The sequence below is a fragment of the Prinia subflava genome, chromosome 7 (genome assembly GCF_021018805.1).
Source record: "Prinia subflava isolate CZ2003 ecotype Zambia chromosome 7, Cam_Psub_1.2, whole genome shotgun sequence".
Taxonomy (NCBI): domain Eukaryota; kingdom Metazoa; phylum Chordata; class Aves; order Passeriformes; family Cisticolidae; genus Prinia; species Prinia subflava.
This window is the reverse complement of record NC_086253.1, coordinates 1,860,912-1,880,195: the sequence shown is the minus strand read 5'-3', so window position 1 is coordinate 1,880,195 and position 19,284 is coordinate 1,860,912. Positions and strand designations below refer to the sequence as shown.

The following is a 19,284-nucleotide window of genomic DNA, read 5'->3' as shown; positions in this document are numbered from 1 at the left end:
GCTGTAGTTCCGAGGTAGGGCCTGCCGGAAGCGCGTTATGCCGCGGGGTACGCCGGGAGCTGTAGTCCCGTTGGAATCTACCATCCTGCCGGCAGCGAGATGTGCCGATAACCGGCGCGACAGCGGATCAGGGCAGCCCCATTGTCAGAGCCGCTCACCGAGTCCGCCGGAGCCGCCGAGGGCCGCGGCCGCAGCGAGAGTGCCGCGGCGGCGCGGTGCGGACCAGGAAGGCGGCACGCTCCCAGCGTGCCCCGCGCGGGCCGGGCGCGCGGCCGCGGGCAAGATGGCGGCGGGTGCGGGGCGGCCGTGAGGCGCCGGCACGGCGGGGATGGAGCCGCCCGCGGCCCCGGGCCCCGAGCGGCTCTTCGACTCGCACCGGTGAGCGCCCGCCCGCGGCCCGCGCCGTGGGGACTCCCGGGAGAACCGCGCGAGAACTGCGGGAACCCCGGGCGGGGGTCGCGGGGCCAGCGGAGGGCGGGGGTGTCTCACGAAAGCGCCGCGGGGAAGGCCGGGGTGACCCGTGGGAGCACCGGGCAGGGTCCGGGGTGTGCCCGCAGTGGGCTGGCAGATTCGCTGGGGAGAGCCACGCGGAGCGGCGGCCGCAGGGCGGGTCCTGGGGATCGTCCCGGCCACGCTCAGGCGGCCCCGGCCGCTCTCTGCCCCTGCAGATTCCCGACCGATGGGTTCCTGCTCCTGGCCCTGCTGCTCTACGCCCCCGTGGGGCTCTGCCTGCTCGTCCTGCGCGTCTTCATCGGCGTCCACGTGTTCCTGGTCAGCTGCGCCCTGCCCGACAGCGTCGTGCGCCGGTGCGTGACCCCGGGGCTGCGGCTGCTGCCTGGGGCGGGTTGGGGTGGCCCCGGCCCCTGGGGGTCCCGAACTGAAGGATCTGTGGGGAGCTGTGCCTTCGGGACTCCTCTGCCAAGCCTGGAGCTGGCAGCCACCTCTGGAGTGCTCAGGGGCTGGTCTGGAGCTCGCAGATCAGCCTGGTGCGCTGCTCAGGAGCTCTGTGGGCACTTGCTGCCCTCGTCCCACTCCCAGCCCCACACCAATTCCCGCTCCAGACGTGCCATTTCCTTTTGGTGCTGGTGTCGTTTGTCCAGCCGCCAGAATTCCTGGGTCCCTCCTAGTCGTGTCACCCAGCAGTGGTTGGGACGGCAGGGCTCGAGGAGGATCCTTGTTCCCCGGCAGGTTCATTGTCCGTGTGATGTGCTCCGTGCTGGGGTTGCTGGTGCGTCAGAGCGACCCTCGGCTGCGCGGGGCCGGCGCCAGGGTCTTCATTGCCAACCACATCACCCCCTTCGACCACAACGTCGTCAGCCTGCTCACCTCCTGCAACACGGTGAGGGCGCGGCCGCGGCTCCTCCCCGAGGGCGGGCACGGGCGGCTCCGCCCGCGCTGGTGCTGCAGTGGTCACGGTGGGAGGCAGCTTAGAGCCCACTCAGTGCCACTCCCTGCCATGGCCAGGGATATCTTCCACCAGCTCAAGTGGCTCAAAGCCCTGTCCTTGGACACGTGCAGGGGCAGCCACAGCTTCTCTGGGCAACCTCGCCACTCTCACACCCAAAAATTTCTTCCTAGTATCCACCCTAAAATTCTCGTCTTTTAGTTGTATGTATTAATCCTTGTCCTGTCACTCCAGTTTCTGGCGCAGATTCCCTCTCCAGCTTCTCTCTAGGCTCTTTTGGATCCTGGAGATAAATCCAGATCTGATTTATTAACTCAGGGTGTTAAGCTTGAGGTGTTTTCTGTGGCTCAGTGTCACTCGTGGGCTCTGCATGAAAAGGGTGAGGAGCAGCAGGAGTTGTTGATTTCAGTGCAAGAGTGGGCAGATCCCAGCAGCTCCTTCCTTCTGTGCCCTTTTGGATGAGGGGCAGGGCTGGCTGTGGGGTTTTCCCCAGCACTGTGTGGGCAGTTTTAGGGGGTGCATGGAGAGTGCTGAGGGAGCTGTCAGTGGTGCTTGGGTAGCTCTGGGCTGTCCCTGCTCTCCTGTAAAACTCTTTGTGTGTGGAGTTCCTGAGTCAGCAGGCTCTGGGTGGCTCCTGTGTCCTGCACAGCCATTGATTTACCCCTGGCCTGGAGAGGGAGGGCTCCTGGAGGCCGTGTGTGTCCTTCCAAGTGTGCCAGGGACTGCTGTAGCAGCACTGGGGGCACAGGCAGCTGGGAGAGCGTGTGTCTGGCAGGCAGGGCACAGTCTGAACTGATGATTTGGAATCCATTTCCTGCGGAGTTTGGGCTGGAGCTGAGGCCTGGCAGTAACGTGTTTGTCCTCAGCCACCAGTGCTGTCACCCTCAGTCCCAGAGGGGGTTTTGCCAATGAACAGGAGCTCTGTCACCTCTGTCACCTGGGAGGGTGGGGCTGGAGGGGCAGGAGGACCTGGAGGGGTGGGCAGGGCGGCGTTTCCTCCTCACTCCTGTTCTCCCTGCAGCCTGCCCTGAGTGGTGCCCCGGGATTCATCTGCTGGTCCCGGGGATTCATGGAGCTGGGAGTGACAGGCAGCCGTGCGGAGCTGGTGGATTCCCTGAAGGAATACTCGGCCCACCAGGGGAACCCACCGCTGCTGCTGTTCCCAGAGGAGGCGGCCACCAACGGCAGGGCCGGGCTGCTCCGCTTCAGGTGCGGGAGCGGGAATTCCCGAGGCTATTCCCGAGGCAGGGGAGCGGGAATTCCCGAGGCAGGGGAGCGGGAATTCCTGAGGCAGGGGGAGCGGGAATTCCCGAGGTAGGGTGGCTGGGAATGGCTCTGGTGTATTGTGACAAAATGGCTCGAGGTGTCTCCAGGATCGTTCACTGCAGAATTCCTCCCTTCCAGCTCCTGGCCCTTCTCCATCCTGGATGAGGTCCAGCCCGTTGCCCTGCAGGTCCGGAGGCCGTTGGTGGCTGTGGTGAGTGGTGGGCACAGGGACAGGGTGTGAGCTGGGTACAGCTTTTCTTTCTGCCCCTGCTTTGGAGCCTGTGGTGTGGCCTGGAACCAGCTGCTCAGGGCTAACGCTGTTCCCAGTGCCTTTCCCAGGAACTTGAGCAGTCAGGACTCTGCTGGTTACACTGGCCAGTCTGACAGATGTTTGGTGGCCCAGCTGGCTGTCACTGTGCCTCTGGCTACCATGGCCAGTGCAGGCTGCTCTCCTCTTGGTGAGTTCCCTGCTGTGAAGGACCAGCTGCAGTCAGTGCCGTGCCAAAGGTCGTGCAGGGCTCTGGAGGCTCCTGAGCCTTGCCCAGGCACAGACACAGGACATGGTGCAAGAGCAGCCCCACACAAGGGTAAAGTTCACGAGGGCAATGGCAGCACTGCCAAAGGCCTTGCAGGGAAACTCCTCCCAGCGAAGCTTTGTTGAATTTCTTATTTTTGATATTTATTATTCATGATCTGGTGACCACAGAGAGTTGCCAGTCATGGCTGTCACTCGTGGGTCTGGTGTTTCTGAGGGACACAGCCAAGAAACCCCTGGCAGGGTGAGAAGTCACCTGGATGTGTGCAGGGATGGGAACTGCAGGAATATTTGGCAGATCTTTGTTAACCCCTGCCAGGCCAGGGATGCTGAGACACAGTTGAGGCAGGCCACAAGGGTCTGTGATGGAGTTTTCTAGCAATAAGGATGAGTTATATTTTGAACAACTTCTCAAGAGAAGTGGGACAGTTTTTCTGTTCTGGACAGTTTACAAGGAGTATCTTACACTTTTGTGTGTTTGGTTCCTCTGAGAAGTTCTGAGATGTAACAAGTTGTGTGTGTGTGCATCCCTTCCCTCGTGTGTGTCAGGGAGAACAGCAGGTCTGTGTGGAGATGCTGGTTACCTTCAGTCACTTCTTGGCTCACATTTTACCTCCAGAGCCTGAGCAGGACTTTGGGCTTCCTGCACATTGGCTGAGTAAATCCTGGTGGATTTCTGGGGTGATTTTAAACCATCAGAAACTGGAAGGGTTGGAGATGTGATATTTTGAATGGTTTAGTTGTTGTTTTATAGAAAGTTTTCTTATATAATTGTGTAATGTATATTAGGCACTGGGTTGGGTCAAACACCAAGTTTGGGGTTAAAGGGTTTTCTCCAGCTCCAGTTGCATGGAATGTTGCAGGAGGGTGTTGTTTTCTGGCACAGGCAGTGTAGCTGAAATCTGGCTGTGGGCTTCACTCTGGGCATTTGGGGTTCTGAGGTTCTGTTTATCCAGATGAGGCTTCTCTGTTCCCCTCGTGGCTGGGCTTTCAGGGCTTTTCTCATGTACAGCTCCTCTTCCCAGGCTGTGGAATAAATCAGGCACGAGCCTTTCTGGGAGTCACAGAATTATTTGGGTTGGAAAATCCCTCTGAGCCTGTGGGGTCCAACCATTCCCCAAGCACTGACAAGGCCACAACTGACCATGTCCCCAAGTGCCACATCCACAGGGCTGTTAAGTCCCCCCAGAGATGGGGGCGTCCCCATGTCCTGGGCAGCTGTGCCAGAGCTGGAGAACCCTTCCAAGGAGGAATTTTCCCAGTATTCCACCCCAGCCTCCCCTGGCACAAGCTGAGGCTGTTTCTTCTGTTACCTGGGAGACCTTACAGGAGTTGGGACACCACAGAGAGGCTGTTGCCACCAGAATAAGGAAGGACTGTTAAGGGTTCTGAGGAAGCTTTAGTAGATTTTCAGGCATTTTTGATGCTTTCTGAAGGCACAGACTAGTGGGGAATGTGGGCATACTGAGAGAAAGCCTTGCTGCTGTCTTAGTGGCAGGGAAGTTTTCTCTAGGAGCAGTGAAAACTGGTGATGACCAAGGCGGGTGAAGCTGCCCTGGCGCTTGCCCTGCTTGCCCTGGCTTTGCTGTTCCCACTTTCCCCATCCTCCAGCCACAGCTCAGGCGTGCTCTGCCCACCCCCCTCCCCAGTGGAACCAGCTCCTGTTCCACGGGTGGGATCTCACTGTGCTCTCTTCCCCAGAGCGTGGCTGACTCCTCCTGGATCGCAGAGCTGCTCTGGACCTTCTTTGTTCCCTTCACAGTTTATCAAGTAAGGTACTACGTCTCTCTCTTCCGTTTGGGGCAGGGTTGAGGGTGGGCAGGGCCGTGGTGTCACCATGGCAGTGACAGCTCCCTCCCTGGCTGCCTCAGCTGGGCCTGGCCACATCCAGCTCCTGGACCAGCTTCTGATGTGGAGAGGGCTCCTGGTTCCTGCTGGGGAAGGGGAGGAGTCTCAGTCTCTCCAGGTGTTTAGTTCAAGTTCCCAGGTGTATTTTTGAGGCTGGGCTGCTCAGCCCAGCAGTGGTGGCCCCCAGTGTCTCTGTCTGTCCCTGCAGTCCCTTGGGAGTGGGGTGGTCCAGACCCCTGCCCAGGGCCTGGGGGAGCCCAGGCTGGCTGAGTGGCTTCGCTGTAACGAGGGCAGTGGAAGGGACTGGGAATCAAATGTAGGGCTCGGTGCATTTCAGCAAAGGAAAGCCTTTCCCTGGCTGTATCTGCCTGGATTCTGGGTGACCTGTTTTCTGCTTCCATGCAAATGGCCACAGATCCTCATTAAGGCCTTTCTGGGAGCTGCAGGTCCCTCGTGTTACACTTGAGGGCTAACGGAGCTCCAGTGAGCCAGTTCTGGCTTCCGCCTCGTCCCGGATTTGGGAGTGGGTGTTGGGGTTTGGTGCTCCTGTGGGGAAAGGCGTGGGTGGAGGATGGAGGCAGGGGTGGCATGGCTGCCCATGGCAGGGTGTCCCCAGGGGCTGTCCCCAGCAGGGCTGGCTCCACCTGCTGCTGTCCCCCCTCAGGTGGATGCCGTCTGTCCCCAGACGAGCGGACGAGCAGATCGAGGACTTTGCGCTCCGAGTTCAGGAGGTAGGAAGGGGTGTGGGAGAGGGATGTGAGGGGCTGCTGCACCTTGGGGTGAGCAGGGTGCAGGCAGAGGTGCAGAGAGCATTTCTGGGTGTGTTTGTGTGGTGGGAGCTCTGGTACATATTTACTGCCCCTTGTAAGAACTCAGTTATTTCATGGCTTATTTGCCACCCACATGGAGCCTTTCTGCAGTTGTCAGGGCTCTTCCTATGGAGTTCAAACCTCTCACCCCCTTTTTATAATGCCACCAGTCAAACAAAGCAGTTGTTTCTCCACCCTGCCTGTATGTGCTGGGTACTTCCCAGCTCCAGACATCTCATATCTCCTGGTCAGCCTGTTTTAACAGGATGATATTGCTATTCCTGGTCCTTCTTGTGCTTTCTGCAACACTGAAATGCATCCCAGAGGCCCTGGAGAAACCAGTTCTCAGCCCTCTTGCCCTCACCATGGCTTCCTGTACCCCTGACGTGCTCCCCAGCTGGAGAGGCTGCCTGGGCTGTGTGTGTTGTGTGTTTTTGTGTGTTTCTGTATGTGACTCCTCTTTGTTCCACAGCTCTTGGCCATGGAGCTGGGTGTGGTATCCACACGGATCACCGCTGCCGACAGGACCGAGCACATGAAGCGGCTGAGGCACACGTCACGGCTGCCCTTTGCCCCAGGTGGGGGTCCTGGCTGTGGAACCTCAGCCCAGGCTCTGCTTCTGTGGGGGCTGCTCTCTGCTCTCAGTGACAAACCCACTTTTAGTCCCTCACCCTGTTTACACTCTCCTTTGTCCCACAGCCGTGAGCCAGCGCACGGCAGCCCGGCCCAGGGTGCCCCCCAGCCTGTCTGGGGGTGCTCCCGAGGACGTGAGGGTCGTGGCCATGGCACAGCAGGTCAAGGAGGTGCTGCCTCACGTGCCCTTGGAGGTCATCAGGACAGACCTGGGTGAGCAGGGACTGGGGTGGCAGCGGGGACGTGGGGGCACCTTCTGTGGTCTGAAAGAAGAAACCTTGTCCCCACTGCACAGTGGCAACCAGGATGGAGTGTCCTGATCTCTAACGTGTCCCTTTGTCCCCGCAGTCCAAACCAACTGTGTGGACACCACCATTGCCAACTTGCTGGAGGGGAGAGTTCCCTTCTTCCCTGAGAGTAAAGAGACTGCAGACCTGCCTGCCCCGTCTACCTCCCAGGCTGCAGCTGCTTCTGGCATCCAGGGCTCTGTGGCTGCGCCTTCTTCCAAGGTACTTTGGGGCTGTGCCTCCCTGCTCTGGGGACAGGGCCAGCCAGGGACATGGAGCACATGCCAGGTGCTTCCAGAGCCACCAAGGAGGTGGCTTCATCTGTCTCCTGATGGCTCCTGTGCCTTCTCTTCTAGCCGGCTACAAAGCAGTTTGCAAAATCCCCCGTGGAGCGTCACCTGTCCTTGCAGGAGAGGAAACGAGCCTTGTACGACTACGCCAGGAGGTGAGAGCCCCCCACAGCTCCCTCTGCCAGGGCCACACAAAATCTCCCCCTGCCCAAGCCCCCAGATCCCGGCCCCTGCAGCACCCGAGGTGCCCCAGGCACGGGGCTCTCCAGTGTCACTCGTGTCTGGAGCCCCGTGGGATGGGAATTCTCTGAGCTCCCACTGGCACCATGGGACCCTCGGTGTGGGCAGGACATTCCTGTTTGGCACCAGGGGCAGCGCCGTTCATCCTCCTTGGTGTGAGGCACAGTTTGATCTCTGTGCAGGGACAAATCCTGGGACAAGAGGCCAATTCTGGTGTGTGGGTCTTGGTTTAGGAGGACACAAATTGAGGATGTGTTTGAGGGAAAGTTGAGTGTGCCTGGGCTTGTTGGGTGCTGGATGGCCGGGGTGGTGCTGAGGGGACCATCCTGGTGGGAAACCCTGACTGGGAAACCTGGCTGGGCTCTGCTGGGGCATGGGCACTCCTGTGAGTGGTCCTGGGGAACCGTGAGCTGCTGTGGGCAGCCCTGGCAGCCCTCACTTGATCCATGCTCCATCGGGATCGTCCCCAGCAGGGACTGTACCTCCCCATGGCTCTCCCAGAGCAGCTCCTGCTGCCTCCACCCCTTTCACTGGGCTCCAGGCGAGCTTGGAATGAAACGGGTCCAACCAGAGCCAGCGTGCAGCCAGGGAGCACCGGGCCCTGTGGTGCTGCAGGGTCCCGGGTCCCGGTCGCTCGGGGCTGTTTCCTGGCCGGATGGGCGATCCCCGGGTGGGTTCGCGGTTGGTCCCTGGGGTGGTGGCAGCCCCGCGGTGTCTGAGGGCGCTCTCTCCCGCAGGCGGTTCGCTGAGAAGCACGGCGCGGCAAGGGCCGGCGGCAGCCCCTGACCGGACCGGACCGGGCCGGTGGCAACCCCTGACCGGAGCCCCGGGCCGGGCCGGGCCGGTGGCACCGGGAGCGCGCGGGCCCCGCGCGGGCGGGACGGGACGGGCGGGGCGGGGGCGCCCCCTGGCGGTGGAAATAAATGGCGGCAGCGTCCGGCGCGGCTCGGGCTGTGCGGGCACCGGGGCGAGGGGCGGGGCCACCGGGGCGAGGGGCGGGGCCAGCGGGGAGGGCGGGGCCGGGCCGGCTCCGTGCGGGTCTGCACGCGCCGCAGCCGACGCCTGCTCGCGCGCCGCACGTAGGCGCCGCTTAAAGAGGCAACGCGGCGGGGCCGCCGCCCCCGCGGCCGGGCGAGCTGCGGCTCGCGGGCCCAAGCGGGCGGAGCCAGCGCCCCTTTAAGAGACCGGCGCCCGGTGCCGGTGGTTTTATTTACATGGGGGCTCGCGGGCGTCACGTGACTGTCAGCGGCGGGGGCTGCGCGCGGAGCACCCGCGGGGCCATGGCGGGAGCCGGTGATGACGGTCCGGGGGGAACCGGGGCACCGGGGCGGGGTCGGGGCAACGGGAGACCAGGGCGGGCCGGGGAGCCGGGGGTTTTGGGGCACCGAGGGGTTTGGGACAATGGGAGACCCGGGCGGGCCGGGGCACCGCGGGGTTCGGGACAGTGGGGAGCCAGGGGGTCAAGGGGTTGACGCGCACACGTGGGGGTGTGGGGCACCGGGAGTCCCGGGTGGTTGATGTGCGCTGTGGATGGGGAGTGGGTCAGTGGGGAGCCCAGGCAGGTTTCTGGGGGGCTGACGTGCACCGGGGGCCAGGGAGCACAGGGATCCCGGGCAGGCTGGTGTGCACCGGGGGCTGGGTCAGGGGGGCTGATGAGCACCACGGGGGTGGGCACAGAGGAAGATGAGAGTCCCGGGAGAGGAGCCCTGGGTGCACAGGACATCCCGCACCAGGGACTGCACTTGGTGCTCCTGCGGTGTGCAGGCAGGGGTGCGGGGTGTGCCAGGGAGGGCTCCCGGCGGGGATGGGATGGGGTGCAGGGGTGGGCCCGGGGCAGCGCAGGGGCTGACAGCCCCCCCAGGCTCCTGGGTGGAGCTGCGGTGTGGCCCAGGCTGCCCCGAACCCGAGCTGGCACCATCGCCGTTCTCCTGCCACGCCGACGTGGAGCAGATGCTGCTGGAGGCCCAGCTGGAGACAGAGAGCAGTGACGGGTGAGCTGAGCAGGAGCTGAGCTCCAGAGCCCTGCTGAGCTGGGGCCGCAGGCTGGGCTCGGTGACTGAGGGTTTCTGTTTGCAGGACCCTGCTCGTGCTGGGCTCCCCAGCCTGGGATGATGATGGAGGCAGCCAAGGGAGTGATCAGCCAGGGGAGAGTGAGGTGCTGCCTGCCCACAGCCAGCCCCAGCCAGGCTGCCCCCACCCCCCGCAGGTGAGGGAGGTGTCCCCACCACACCCTGCTGTGCCCCCGGGCCCTGCTCTGACCTGCCCTGTGTCTCCTTCCAGTGGCATGTGCCAGAGGAAGCCAAGTGGAGGCAGCGACGCCTGACAGCGTCCCTGGGCTGGGCCTGTACCCGCTGCCCTCGGTACCTGTCTCCAAAGTAAGTCCTGCGTCCCCCAGCAGCACATCCTGCTGGCCCCTGTCCTGCTGTCCTGTGTCCCTGTTAACCATGAGCTTTTCCCAGGGAATTTGCCTTTGTGTGCTCCCCCCAGCCAGTGCTGTGGAGCCTGCAGGGAGGTGCAGTGGGGAGGAAGAAGAGACTTTTCAGTTCAGAGCTGCTGCTGCTCTTCATCCCCTCGCTCCTGCTCAGCCACCTGCTGACCCTGGGGCTGGGGTGAGTGTCTGTGGGTCTCACCAGGGGGCTGGGGGAGTAGGGAACACTTTTGCATTTGGGCTGCTCATCCCTGGTCATGCACCACTGCACCCAAAGGGGCCCAGCAGGCTGTAGCAGTGCCTCACAGTCACTCTCTCCAATGCAGGATCTACATTGGGAAGCGCCTGGCAGCCTCCTCAGCCAACCCTCTGTGAGGAACTGGGCAGGCAGCACGCGCTGCTCCGTTGGGAATGTGGGGAGAGCCCGGCACCAGCGCAGCCTCACCGCTCCCAGGCCCCACGGCTGTGGCACAAGGCGCCTTCTCCCCGTGTCTGTCCCTCAGCCCTCGCCTCTGGAGCTGATCCCACTCTCCCCCGTAGACCAGAACCTGCTGATGGCAGCTCCCAGCTGCAGGCAGCCCCTGCCCTCCCCAGCCCCTGGTTACGGGTCCAGGTCCCCCTGTAACAGACTGTAAATACGACTGAGCCCACTAGAATAAAGAGCCCTGTGCCAGCTCAGGGGCTGAGCAGCGAGTGCCCTCCCTGTGTCCAGCCAGCACGGCCTGGCTCGGGAAGTGCCCACAGGGCTCCCTGGGGCCCTTTCCTGCGGCAGGAGGGCGAGTCCCTGTGCTTTGGGGTGGGATGGGCCCCTGGGTGGGCCCTGGGCAGGCACGGGTGGGTGCTGGGGCTCACACACGTGCTCAGCCCCATGCCAGTGCCCAGCTGATGCGTTTGCCCTTTATTAGCCATGGCTGCAGTGCAGAGGCGGGAGCTGAGCGTGGCACGGCCACTCAGGGCAGTGACACCTGCCAGGTGCAGGTGTGGGCAGGAGAGGTGGCACTGCAGAGCATGAGGCTGCCAGGGCCCCTGTGCACACCTGGCTGGCTCCTGGGCAGCCCAGGCCAGGAGTGTGTCCTGGTGGTGCAGGCTGGGGTGGGCAGCCAAGGGATGGGAGCTGTCCCATGAGTGGGGAGCAGAAATCACACAGAAATGCCACTGGGGAAGCGTCTGGCTCCCTGCCACCAGCACAGTCTGTGGGCAGCTCGGGTGGAGGGAGGAGCTGCATGTGTGGGAGCTCAGCGTGGCACGGGAAGCACCCAGGGCCCAGTGGGTGCCACATCTAGAGGGTGGCAATAGCCAGAGCTGGCGAGACACAGGGTGGCAGTGCCCGGTGCACACAGGGAGTCCCCTGCCCTGTGGGATGCTCTGGGTGTCAGTGGTGCAAGAGGTGCTCCAGCAGGTGAGAATCAAGCAGGGCTGTGGGTCCAGCAGTTGGCTGGGCACGGGGACACTCTGGGTAGGGGTGGCCCTGCAGACAGTGCAGCTGCAGGTGGCACCAGGTCACAGCTGTGACAGTCGCTTGGACTTGGGTGGCGGCAGTGGCGGCGACTTGAGGCTTCTGTTCCCATCCACCATCGGGGATGTGGATGCCTGTGAGCAGAGAGGGACGTGAGGGGTGGTGGGACTGGGGGCCAGGGCCAGCCAGTGCCTCCCTCCAGTGCCTCCCCTCCAGTACCTTCCCTCCGGCCGCAGCGTCGCTCTGCTCCAGGAACGTCTCGTACACCGCCAGGCTGAACTTGCGGGGCAGTGGGGGGAGCTTGCTGGCGCTTCTCACACGGCCACCGAAGCCGGTGGGAGACAGGGACGAGCCTGTGCAGGCAGGAGGGGTGGGATGGAGGCTCAGCCAGCCTGGGGCTGCACAGGGCCCATCAGTGTGCCCAGGGCTGTGGGGCCAGCGCTGCTGCCTACAGAAGTGTGGCAGTGCTGGGCCATGGGGTGTGAGCCCAGCCAGGAGCAGGGCCTGGCTCCCACCAGGAACAGCTCTTGGCACCAAGACCCAGTGGCACAAAGTCCAGGATCAATGGCTGCAGCCCCACAGGGAGTGTTCATCAATGCCTGTGCGCCCACTCTGTGCCACCACAAGGGGGTGAGGGGACAGCCCTGCTCGTGGGGCTGCAGGGACTCTCGGGAAGGTGGCCTGGCAGGTTGTACCTGCAGCGCTGGGCTGAGCACCGGCAGCAGCTCGGCTCGGTGGGGGCTGTTTCCCATCAGTGCTCGGGCTGCTCTCGCTCACGCTGCAGGAGAGTCTCCACTTCTCATCCTGGGGCACAGAAGGAAGGCTCAGCACCTCGGAGGGCCAGGCTGGATGGCAGCCCCTGCAGCCTGTGGGCTCCAGCCTTGTGCCCCTCCAGCCCTGCTCCTGCACTCCCTGCAGCAGGAGCTGCCACCAGCCCCTCAAGGGGTCCCATCCAGGCTGGGGGCTGCTGCTGCAGACAGGGCCAGGGGCTCTGGGTGCAGCAGGACACCCATGGGAGTGCGAGCAGGGGCCCAGGGATGCACCAGGGCTGTGCTGAGCATCACCTTGGGCTCTGGCAGCTCCGAGATGGACTGGCGCAGGTCCTGCCGCCGGGGCCCGAAGATGGAGCTGGCGCGGTTCTCCCTGCGCTCGTTCCTGTGGTCCTCGCTCTCAGAGGGGCGGGGGGCAGGCTTTGGGGTCTGGGGTGTCTCCGTGCTGTGGGGTGACTGGGACAGGTGAGGGGGCAGCAGGGGAAGGAGGAGCAGGGGGATGCCATGGAGCAGCTGGAGCATCACTGGGAGCGGCTGCACTCAGCCAGGCACCATCTACAGCATAGCTCAGCAGGGGAGGATTGGGGGACAAGAGGGGATGGCTCAGGTGACAGCAGCGTCCAGGTGAGCCCGGGGGCTGCACATGGGGTGTCTTCCGTGCTCCCAGTAGGGACAGGGTCCCTGTGGTGGCCTGGCAGGATGGACCCCGAGATGCACTTGGCATAAAGGGAAGGTGGAAAGGCAGAGGACTGAGGAGATGGAAGAAAAGCACCTGGGCCAGAGTGAGGAAGCTCAGCAGGGAGGGCTGAGGGAGGTGAGAGGGGACGGGCAGCACTCCCCACTGCAGCACTTGCCTGGCTCCAGCGTGGCTCAGCCGGTCCCAGTCAGGCACCCAGGCTATGGACCGGGGTCGGCCGCTCCGCCGGTCCTCGAAGAACATCTGAGAGACAGCCAGGAGGGATCAGAGGGCAGAGCCTCCCCAGGCTCAGCCAGGGCCATCAGTGCCCTCTCTGACCAGCCCTGCTTCTGTGCCAGTGCCACGCCAGCAGTGCTGTGCCCTCTGCAGGGGCAGGCAGGGACTCTCACATCCCCCATGCCCAGTGCTCCTCACCCTGTTCCCACCCCAGCTGTGGCCTCAGCCAGCTGCTCCCTGCTGCCCCACGCCTGCATTGGCTTGTGCCGTGTCACCCCCATGGTGCCAGGCTCTGCCTGTGGCCCCCAGTGTCACCCCCACAGTGCCAGGCTCTGCCTGTGGCCCCCAGTGTCACCCCCACGGTGCCAGGCTCTGCCTGTGGCCCCCAGTGTCACCCCCACAGTGCCAGGCTCTGCCTGTGGCCCCCAGTGTCACCCCCACGGTGCCAGGCTCTGCCTGTGGCCCCCAGTGTCACCCCCACGGTGCCAGGCTCTGCCTGTGGCCCCAGTGTCACCCCCATAGTACCAGGCTCTGCCTGTGGCCCCAGTGTCACCCCCACGGTGCCAGGCTCTGCCTGTGGCCCCCAGCCGTGCCTGCCCCATGCCCACCGCCGTGGCACTCACCATCTCCCGCACGCCGTACTGGCTCTCCACCTTGGCCCGCAGCTGCTCAAAGCACTGCTCCATGCGCTCGTGGAAGGGCCGCAGGTCCTCCGTCACCTTCTGCCCGTGGATCCGGATGCCCTCTGCCAGCAGCGGGATCTGTGGGGGAGTGGGGACGCGTGGGACTCCCTGGGATGGGGAGGGAGCTGTCCCTGCCAGAGGGAGGCTGCAGCTGGTACCTGCCAGGCAATCAGGTCCTTCAGCTTCTCGATGTTCCCTGCATCCTCAGGGTGCTCCTGAATGTAGGGCTCCTGGAAAAAAGCCTGCAACGACCCTTCCTCAGTCCCACTGCCAGGCTGGCCCTGCTCCACAGAGCCTGGGGATGGCAGAGTGGTGCCAGTGCTCGTCCTGGGTGTGCCCAGCTGGCCCCAGTGCAGCCCCTGCGGGTCCTCACCTTCTCATACTTGGCAAAGCCACCCATGACCGCAGGGTCCACGATGCCGTTGAGCAGCATGGAGAGAGGGTTGATGGGCAGGCTGGGGTCGTTCTGGTGCCGGTTGATCTCACTCATGATTTTCTCGTTGGTTTTCATCATGGTCTCAACGGCGTTTTCAAGAGGGGAGATGATGATCTGTGCACAGGGAGGGGTCAGAACTCGCTGCCACAGCCACCTGCCCCTCCTCACTACAGCTGGCAGGGTGGGCTCTCCCCTGCCTGGCAGGAGGGACCCCTGGGGCTGCACATCTCACATCTCACCCCGTGAAGCCCCCCAGACCCCTGGCACCGGGTGCCTGGGGCTGAGCAAGAGCTCGTGGGGATGTGCTGGCCATGCTGGTCCCTGCTCCCAGCACAGAGTCAATCCCATGGGGACAAGGCAGCAGTGAGGCTGCAGGAAACCTGGTGTCACTTTGGGGGTGCAGCTGTGCCACGGTGGGGTGCACAGCCTGAGCACCACGGCAGACACACGTGCAGCACTCATGCAGCCACACGTCCTTGTGCCTGCAGCATCCCGTGACAGCCCAGCCAGGGCACATCACATCTCCGCTGCCGTGGCTCCTGAGACTCCCTGGATGGTGGCCAAACACCCACTCTGACAGAAGAACAAAGCCCACGCACAGAGCCCTGGCAGCAATTGCTGACCTCCCTCCAGCGCCTCTGCTGCTCCCCACACGCTGTCCCTGCTGCCCACGGAGCGTGGCACAGGCAGGACACACTCCCCGTGCCCCAGCCTGAGCCCCTGGCAGGGCTGGGGGCTGTGCCCACCAGGATCTCAGGAGGGCCCTGCTGCCTCCCAGCCCCTCCTCACCGTTTCAGTGGAGGTCACAACGAACCAGCGCAGGATGCCGGGCAGGGGATAGGCTGTCCTGAAGGTCGTCCGCTCAATCCACATGTTCTGTGGGAAGAGCAGCAGTCACTCCCCACCCTTCTCCCATCACCCTGGGTCACCCCTGGCTGCCCCACGGCATGGGGGGCTCCCATCTCCGTGGGCACAGCACCAGCACCTTCCCCATCCCAGGACCAAGGATCCCCTGTCTCTCCTCTGGATCTTCAGCTCCAGCTCTCCTGTCCCTCCTGGCTGTGGGTCCTGGCAGCTCCTCCCAGCACTCACTGCAAATTCATTGTCGGGATCCTTCGGGCCCCTCTTGAAAGGCCGGGAGTAGCTGAACCGCTGGACGTGGTTGGCTTTGTAGAAGCTGTGGGGAGGGAAGGGGCAGAAGTGGGACAGGACCCTGCTGTGTCCCACGCACCCACAGAGAGCAGAGCAGGGGCTCCCCGTGCTGGACACTCACTTGGTGATCTGCTCCGGGACGCTGCGGCCCTTGAGCCGCACCCTGCCTTCCTCTGCCGGCTGCACAGTGAAGCACTGGATGTCTGTGGGAGTGAAGGAGCCACAGCACACACTGGAGGGCAGGGCTTCTGGGGAGGAGGGCTCCAGAGCCCCCAGGGGTGAACCCCAGGGGCACAGAGAGGCTTTCAAGGAATCCCCACGTGGAGAGTGACCAAGCCCCCCTCCCAGCCCCGTCCCCGTGCAGAGGATACACTGCCCTGGGGAGTCGGTGATGTCCTGGCCAGGGGGAGATGTGCTCTTCAGCTTCTCAGCGTTGGGGAAGGGGCTCAGCAGCTGCATCTCGAAGTCCTCACGCCGCTCGTACTCCTTGCCCCGGTAGATGAAGACCTTGTTCTGCAGGGGGAGAGGGTGACAGCTCATCCCTGTGCCACAGAGCACCGGGGTGCTGGTGCTGATAAGGTGAGCCCCCTGCCAAGCAGGAGACACCCCTGCTAGAAAAAATATCACCCCAAACCCAGCAACTAGAGGAAAAAGAAGGCACATGGAGAATCAGGCTTTGTGCCAGCCAAGCAATGTCACCGAGCGCAAATCCTGCCTGACAAATTTATGGTGGCTTTTATGAGGGTGTGGCAGTGTGGGTGGATGGGGGGAGAGCCACTGGACTTGTGCAGACCATCTGACCTGGCCCCCAGGACACACGGCCACCTCCAGGACAGACGTGGGTGGGACAGATGCTGGGTAAGGAACAGGCTGCGTGGTGACACTCAGAGTTGTCCACAGCTCCACATCCAGGTGGAGATCAGTGAGGAGCAGGTTTCCTTGGCTATTGAGGGGGCAGCTGTGGAGCTGCTCCTGGTTCTGCTCACCCTGAGGAAGGTGGGGAAGCCCTGCCCGTAGTACCCCACGGCAAAGTAGTCCGGGCTGGGCCGCAGCACCTTCAGGATCTTCTCGTAGAACTTGGCTTCTCGTTGCTGCAGAGCAGAGGGGCAGGATGAGGACAGGATGGGGCCATGCAGACCCCCCATTCCCCCCAGCTCATCCCCGCCACCCTGCCCTGCCAGCAGCAACCCCAGCCCAGCCAGGCACCCACCAGGATGTCACTCAGCATCTCGTAGTCGAACACGTGGCTCTCGTACTGCTCCGCCAGCTCCTTGCAGATGTGGATGGCCTCCTCCCACATCTGGAGGAGAGAGGGGCCAGGACAGGGCCCCCCGGTGCAGGGTGAACCAGGGAAGGGGCACCAGGGACTTCCAGCAGAGATCACCCTGCACCCCTGCCCGCTGTGAGGAGCGCGAGAGGGCTCTCCTGTGGGGACTGGTGGTCCAGTGGGCAGCAGAAGGACTTGGCTTCTCACCATTTCTCCATCCCCCAGCCCACCCTATCAGGCCTTTGTCCTGAGATGTCCAGGCTGCCAGCCCCTGGCAGTACAAGGACAGGGCTGGGATGTGACAGGACAGGAGGGGATAGGGATGGGATGAGGGACGGTGGCTGTGGGGTGAACCATCCAGCCCAGGCTCCCTGCAGGGCAGTTCCAGCCCTTTTGCAGCAGTGGGGAGTGAGGGGCTGTGCTGAGAATGGTGTCTGGGAGCTTGGAACGGGCAGCAGTGGTGGCAAAGGGGCCAGGCTTGCCCTAAGCCAGCCCAGCTCCCTCCAGCTGCGGGGTTTCAGAGGCTGCAGGGTCTGCAGGGGCAGCTGGCCACACTCACCTTGCCCTGGTCGAAGTATTCAATGATCTGGTTGTACAGAGCCTCCTTCAGCTGGCGCTGAGTGTGCAGGTGGAGCCCGTGCGGGGCTGGCACGGGGGCTGCATTCGACTCCTCTGACCACTGCACAGGGGAGCAGGGACCCGTCACCCCAAGCCCACAGGGCTGTCCCCTCCCCAGAGCCCCCCCAGAGCCCCCCGTGCCCACCGCCAGCAGCCGGGCGTGCAGCAGCAGCGTGTAGGCTCCCTCCGTGTAGTTCTCGTAGCTGATGTGCAGATCCTTCAGCTTGTACAGGTACCTGGGGGTGACAGAGCCGTGTGTGGGGAGGGACAGTCCCACATGTGGGGCACAACAGCATAATTTGGGCACAGAGCACCGTCACCCTGCCCCTCAGGGCGCTCTGCCAAGCCCATCCCACTGGGAATGCTCGGGATGCCCCGCCCCAGGTGCTGCCGGAGCTCCCAGGGCTGTGCTCACCTGATGTACATGGCCTGGCGGTCAATCTCCTTGTAGAAGTTCTGTGGAAAGGCAGACGAGGCTGTTTGAGTGGCCCCAGGTCTGGCACATGCCACAGCCCCCCACGCTGCCACCCTCTGGGCCGTGGTGCTGCCAGGACTGTCCCCACACAGGGATGGGGCTCCCACGGCCCCGGGGAGCTGCACGGTGACTCCCAAGGGATGCCAGCTCTGGCACCACGTGCACCCCCCCTCTGCTGTGCCCAGGGCACCGTGGGGACTTGGGGACAAGCCCTACCAGCCCTGGGGACCTGGGGAAGCGTGCGAACAAGTCCCAGTTGCCCCAGGGAGCTGGGGACACAGGGATGAGCCGTGCCAGGCTCGGGGAGCTGGAGCAGGGCACAGTGCTCACCAGGAGGTTGACGGTGCAGCTCATGCTGTAGGTCTTGTTCTCGTCGTTCATGACAGCCCGGTAGTCCAGGAGGCGCTCCAGGAGCTCGCTCACCAGCCTCACAAAGTCCTCACCAGGCTTGGCCAGCTCAGGGTGGCTCTGGCAGCAGCTCAGCAGGCTGGGGAAGAGAGGGGACCCACTGCACAGCCAGCTCAGCGCTCCCACCACTGCCCTGCTCAGCACCAGAGGGCAGGGGCAAGGCCTGGGTGGAGCAGGGGCATCACCTGGGGCAGGAGTAACTCCTGGGGAAGAGACAACACCTGGGGCAGAGGCATTGCCTGAGGCAGGGGCAATTCCTGGGGCAGAGATAACACCTGGGGCAGAGATAACACCTGGGGCAGAGATAACACCTGGGGCAGAGATAACTCCTGGGGCAGAGATAACTCCTGGGGCAGGAGTAACTCCTGGGGCAGAGATAACTCCTGGGGCAGAGATAACTCCTGGGGCAGAGATAACTCCTGGGGCAGAGATAACTCCTGGGGCAGAGATAACACCTGGGGCAGTGCCATCACCTGAGGCAGGGGTCTCACTTAAGGCACAGAGTAATTCCTGGGGCAAGACAAGGGTAATTCCTGGGGCAGGGGCTTCACCGGGGACAGGAGCATGGCCTGGGGCAGGCAGAGGCAGGGATCACACGATGGTGCTCAGGCACCAGCCCTTCCTCCCCGCTGGTCCCTTTCGCTCGTGGCACTCTCTGGGCCAGAGCACAGCGTGAGGAGGAGTGGGCTGGCAGGGAATGGTGACAGCAAAGGGTCGTACCCTGGGGAAAGAGGTGGCAGGGATGTCACCGCACTCACATGCTCTTGAAAAGCTGCATGTACTGCTCGTCCCCGCGGCCGCCCTCCACCTCGCTGTCCAGCCTGCGCAGGATCTCATCCTCAAACTGCAGAAGGGGATGGAGATGGGCTGAGCTTGGAGCGGCCCCTCCCCAGAGACCATCCCGAAGAGTTCCCGCTGCCAGGCCGTGCCACTCCCCCGGTGTGGGTGGTTCCCACAACATCCCCCGGGAGCAGCCTCGGCGCTCACCCGGCTGAAGGTGCCGGTGAGGCGGTGCTCGCACAGCATCATGTCGAAAAAGATGGGGATGGTGGACTTGCGCAGCTCCAGCTCCGGCACCAGCGTCATCTCCAGGATGGGACCCACCATGCCCGGGATAAACTCGATCTTGCGCTGGCCTGGGGGGACAGGGAGGGCTGGGGGGCAGATCCACACCCGTGCAGGCTCCCATGACCAAACCTCGCTCCCCACATCCACTCTGGGGACGGTGCTGATGGACATCAGCCCACAGAGACCCAAAAATCCCCCCAAAATCGCTGCCCGCCGTGGCTCACCGAGGCTGTACCACATGTCCCGGATGGATGCTCCGATGGTGGCTCTCATGTCCCCGTACCTGCCAGGACAGAG

The 19,284-nt window shown here is 63.5% G+C and overlaps 3 protein-coding genes across 6 annotated transcripts in view; 2 read left to right on the top strand and 1 right to left on the bottom strand.

The window, feature by feature from the left end:
• Window positions 1–219: 219 nt before the first annotated feature.
• Window positions 220–8,248, top strand: AUP1 (AUP1 lipid droplet regulating VLDL assembly factor). 2 transcript variants are annotated; one of them, XM_063401338.1, is made up of 12 exons: window positions 220–378; window positions 669–806; window positions 1,189–1,339; window positions 2,427–2,614; window positions 2,810–2,882; window positions 4,908–4,981; window positions 5,719–5,785; window positions 6,336–6,441; window positions 6,563–6,709; window positions 6,845–7,005; window positions 7,140–7,228; window positions 8,051–8,248. In XM_063401338.1, exons 1-12 carry the CDS (start codon window positions 329–331, stop codon window positions 8,097–8,099), a joined length of 1,293 nt encoding a protein of 430 aa, XP_063257408.1. In that variant the 5' UTR covers window positions 220–328; the 3' UTR covers window positions 8,100–8,248. The 2 variants fall into 2 exon arrangements, 1 of the variants encoding a protein (XP_063257408.1); XR_010080904.1 differs by lacking the exon at window positions 8,051–8,248 and having other exon boundaries at window positions 4,908–4,976.
• A 92-nt stretch (window positions 8,249–8,340) lies between these two features.
• LOC134552608 (BCL2/adenovirus E1B 19 kDa protein-interacting protein 3-like) lies at window positions 8,341–10,434 on the top strand. Of its 3 annotated transcripts, XM_063401343.1 has the most exons (6): window positions 8,341–8,615; window positions 9,175–9,304; window positions 9,390–9,519; window positions 9,594–9,688; window positions 9,773–9,922; window positions 10,068–10,434. In XM_063401343.1, the coding sequence occupies exons 1-6, from the start codon at window positions 8,528–8,530 to the stop codon at window positions 10,114–10,116; spliced, it is 642 nt and encodes a 213-aa protein (XP_063257413.1). In that variant the 5' UTR covers window positions 8,341–8,527; the 3' UTR covers window positions 10,117–10,434. The 3 variants fall into 3 exon arrangements, with proteins under 3 accessions (XP_063257413.1, XP_063257414.1, XP_063257412.1); XM_063401344.1 differs by lacking the exon at window positions 8,341–8,615 and having other exon boundaries at window positions 8,794–9,304; window positions 9,801–9,922; window positions 10,068–10,085; XM_063401342.1 differs by lacking the exon at window positions 8,341–8,615 and having other exon boundaries at window positions 8,849–9,304.
• Window positions 10,435–10,619: 185 nt separating this feature from the next.
• LOC134552601 (dedicator of cytokinesis protein 2-like) overlaps window positions 10,620–19,284 on the bottom strand; it is a 44,352-nt gene continuing 35,687 nt past the window's right edge. Inside the window, exons 33-53 of the mRNA XM_063401331.1 lie at window positions 19,212–19,270; window positions 18,907–19,055; window positions 18,678–18,763; window positions 17,842–17,998; window positions 17,452–17,492; window positions 17,182–17,272; window positions 16,978–17,097; window positions 16,362–16,451; window positions 16,138–16,242; window positions 15,523–15,664; window positions 15,273–15,354; window positions 15,092–15,176; window positions 14,789–14,875; window positions 13,937–14,113; window positions 13,722–13,805; window positions 13,504–13,641; window positions 12,822–12,907; window positions 12,262–12,412; window positions 11,893–12,001; window positions 11,417–11,550; window positions 10,620–11,331 (exon numbers count right to left, since the gene is read on the bottom strand). Of these exons, the coding sequence (XP_063257401.1) occupies window positions 11,242–11,331; window positions 11,417–11,550; window positions 11,893–12,001; window positions 12,262–12,412; window positions 12,822–12,907; window positions 13,504–13,641; window positions 13,722–13,805; window positions 13,937–14,113; window positions 14,789–14,875; window positions 15,092–15,176; window positions 15,273–15,354; window positions 15,523–15,664; window positions 16,138–16,242; window positions 16,362–16,451; window positions 16,978–17,097; window positions 17,182–17,272; window positions 17,452–17,492; window positions 17,842–17,998; window positions 18,678–18,763; window positions 18,907–19,055; window positions 19,212–19,270 (2,263 nt within the window). The 3' untranslated portion in view covers window positions 10,620–11,241. The remainder of the gene's footprint in view (window positions 11,332–11,416; window positions 11,551–11,892; window positions 12,002–12,261; window positions 12,413–12,821; window positions 12,908–13,503; window positions 13,642–13,721; window positions 13,806–13,936; window positions 14,114–14,788; window positions 14,876–15,091; window positions 15,177–15,272; window positions 15,355–15,522; window positions 15,665–16,137; window positions 16,243–16,361; window positions 16,452–16,977; window positions 17,098–17,181; window positions 17,273–17,451; window positions 17,493–17,841; window positions 17,999–18,677; window positions 18,764–18,906; window positions 19,056–19,211; window positions 19,271–19,284) is intronic.

Excerpts from the sequence above, each read along its gene's own strand:
- AUP1 (XM_063401338.1), top strand. The coding sequence starts at position 329 with ATGGAGCCGCCCGCGGCCCCGGGCCCCGAGCGGCTCTTCGACTCGCAC. Across the intron at positions 1,340-2,426 it reads TGCTCACCTCCTGCAACACG|CCTGCCCTGAGTGGTGCCCC; the intron begins GTGAGGGCGCGG and ends TTCTCCCTGCAG. Across the intron at positions 5,786-6,335 it reads TTGCGCTCCGAGTTCAGGAG|CTCTTGGCCATGGAGCTGGG; the intron begins GTAGGAAGGGGT and ends TTTGTTCCACAG.
- LOC134552608 (XM_063401342.1), top strand. The coding sequence starts at position 8,997 with ATGAGAGTCCCGGGAGAGGAGCCCTGGGTGCACAGGACATCCCGCACC. Across the intron at positions 9,689-9,772 it reads CCTCGGTACCTGTCTCCAAA|GGAATTTGCCTTTGTGTGCT; the intron begins GTAAGTCCTGCG and ends AGCTTTTCCCAG. Across the intron at positions 9,923-10,067 it reads CTGCTGACCCTGGGGCTGGG|GATCTACATTGGGAAGCGCC; the intron begins GTGAGTGTCTGT and ends TCTCCAATGCAG.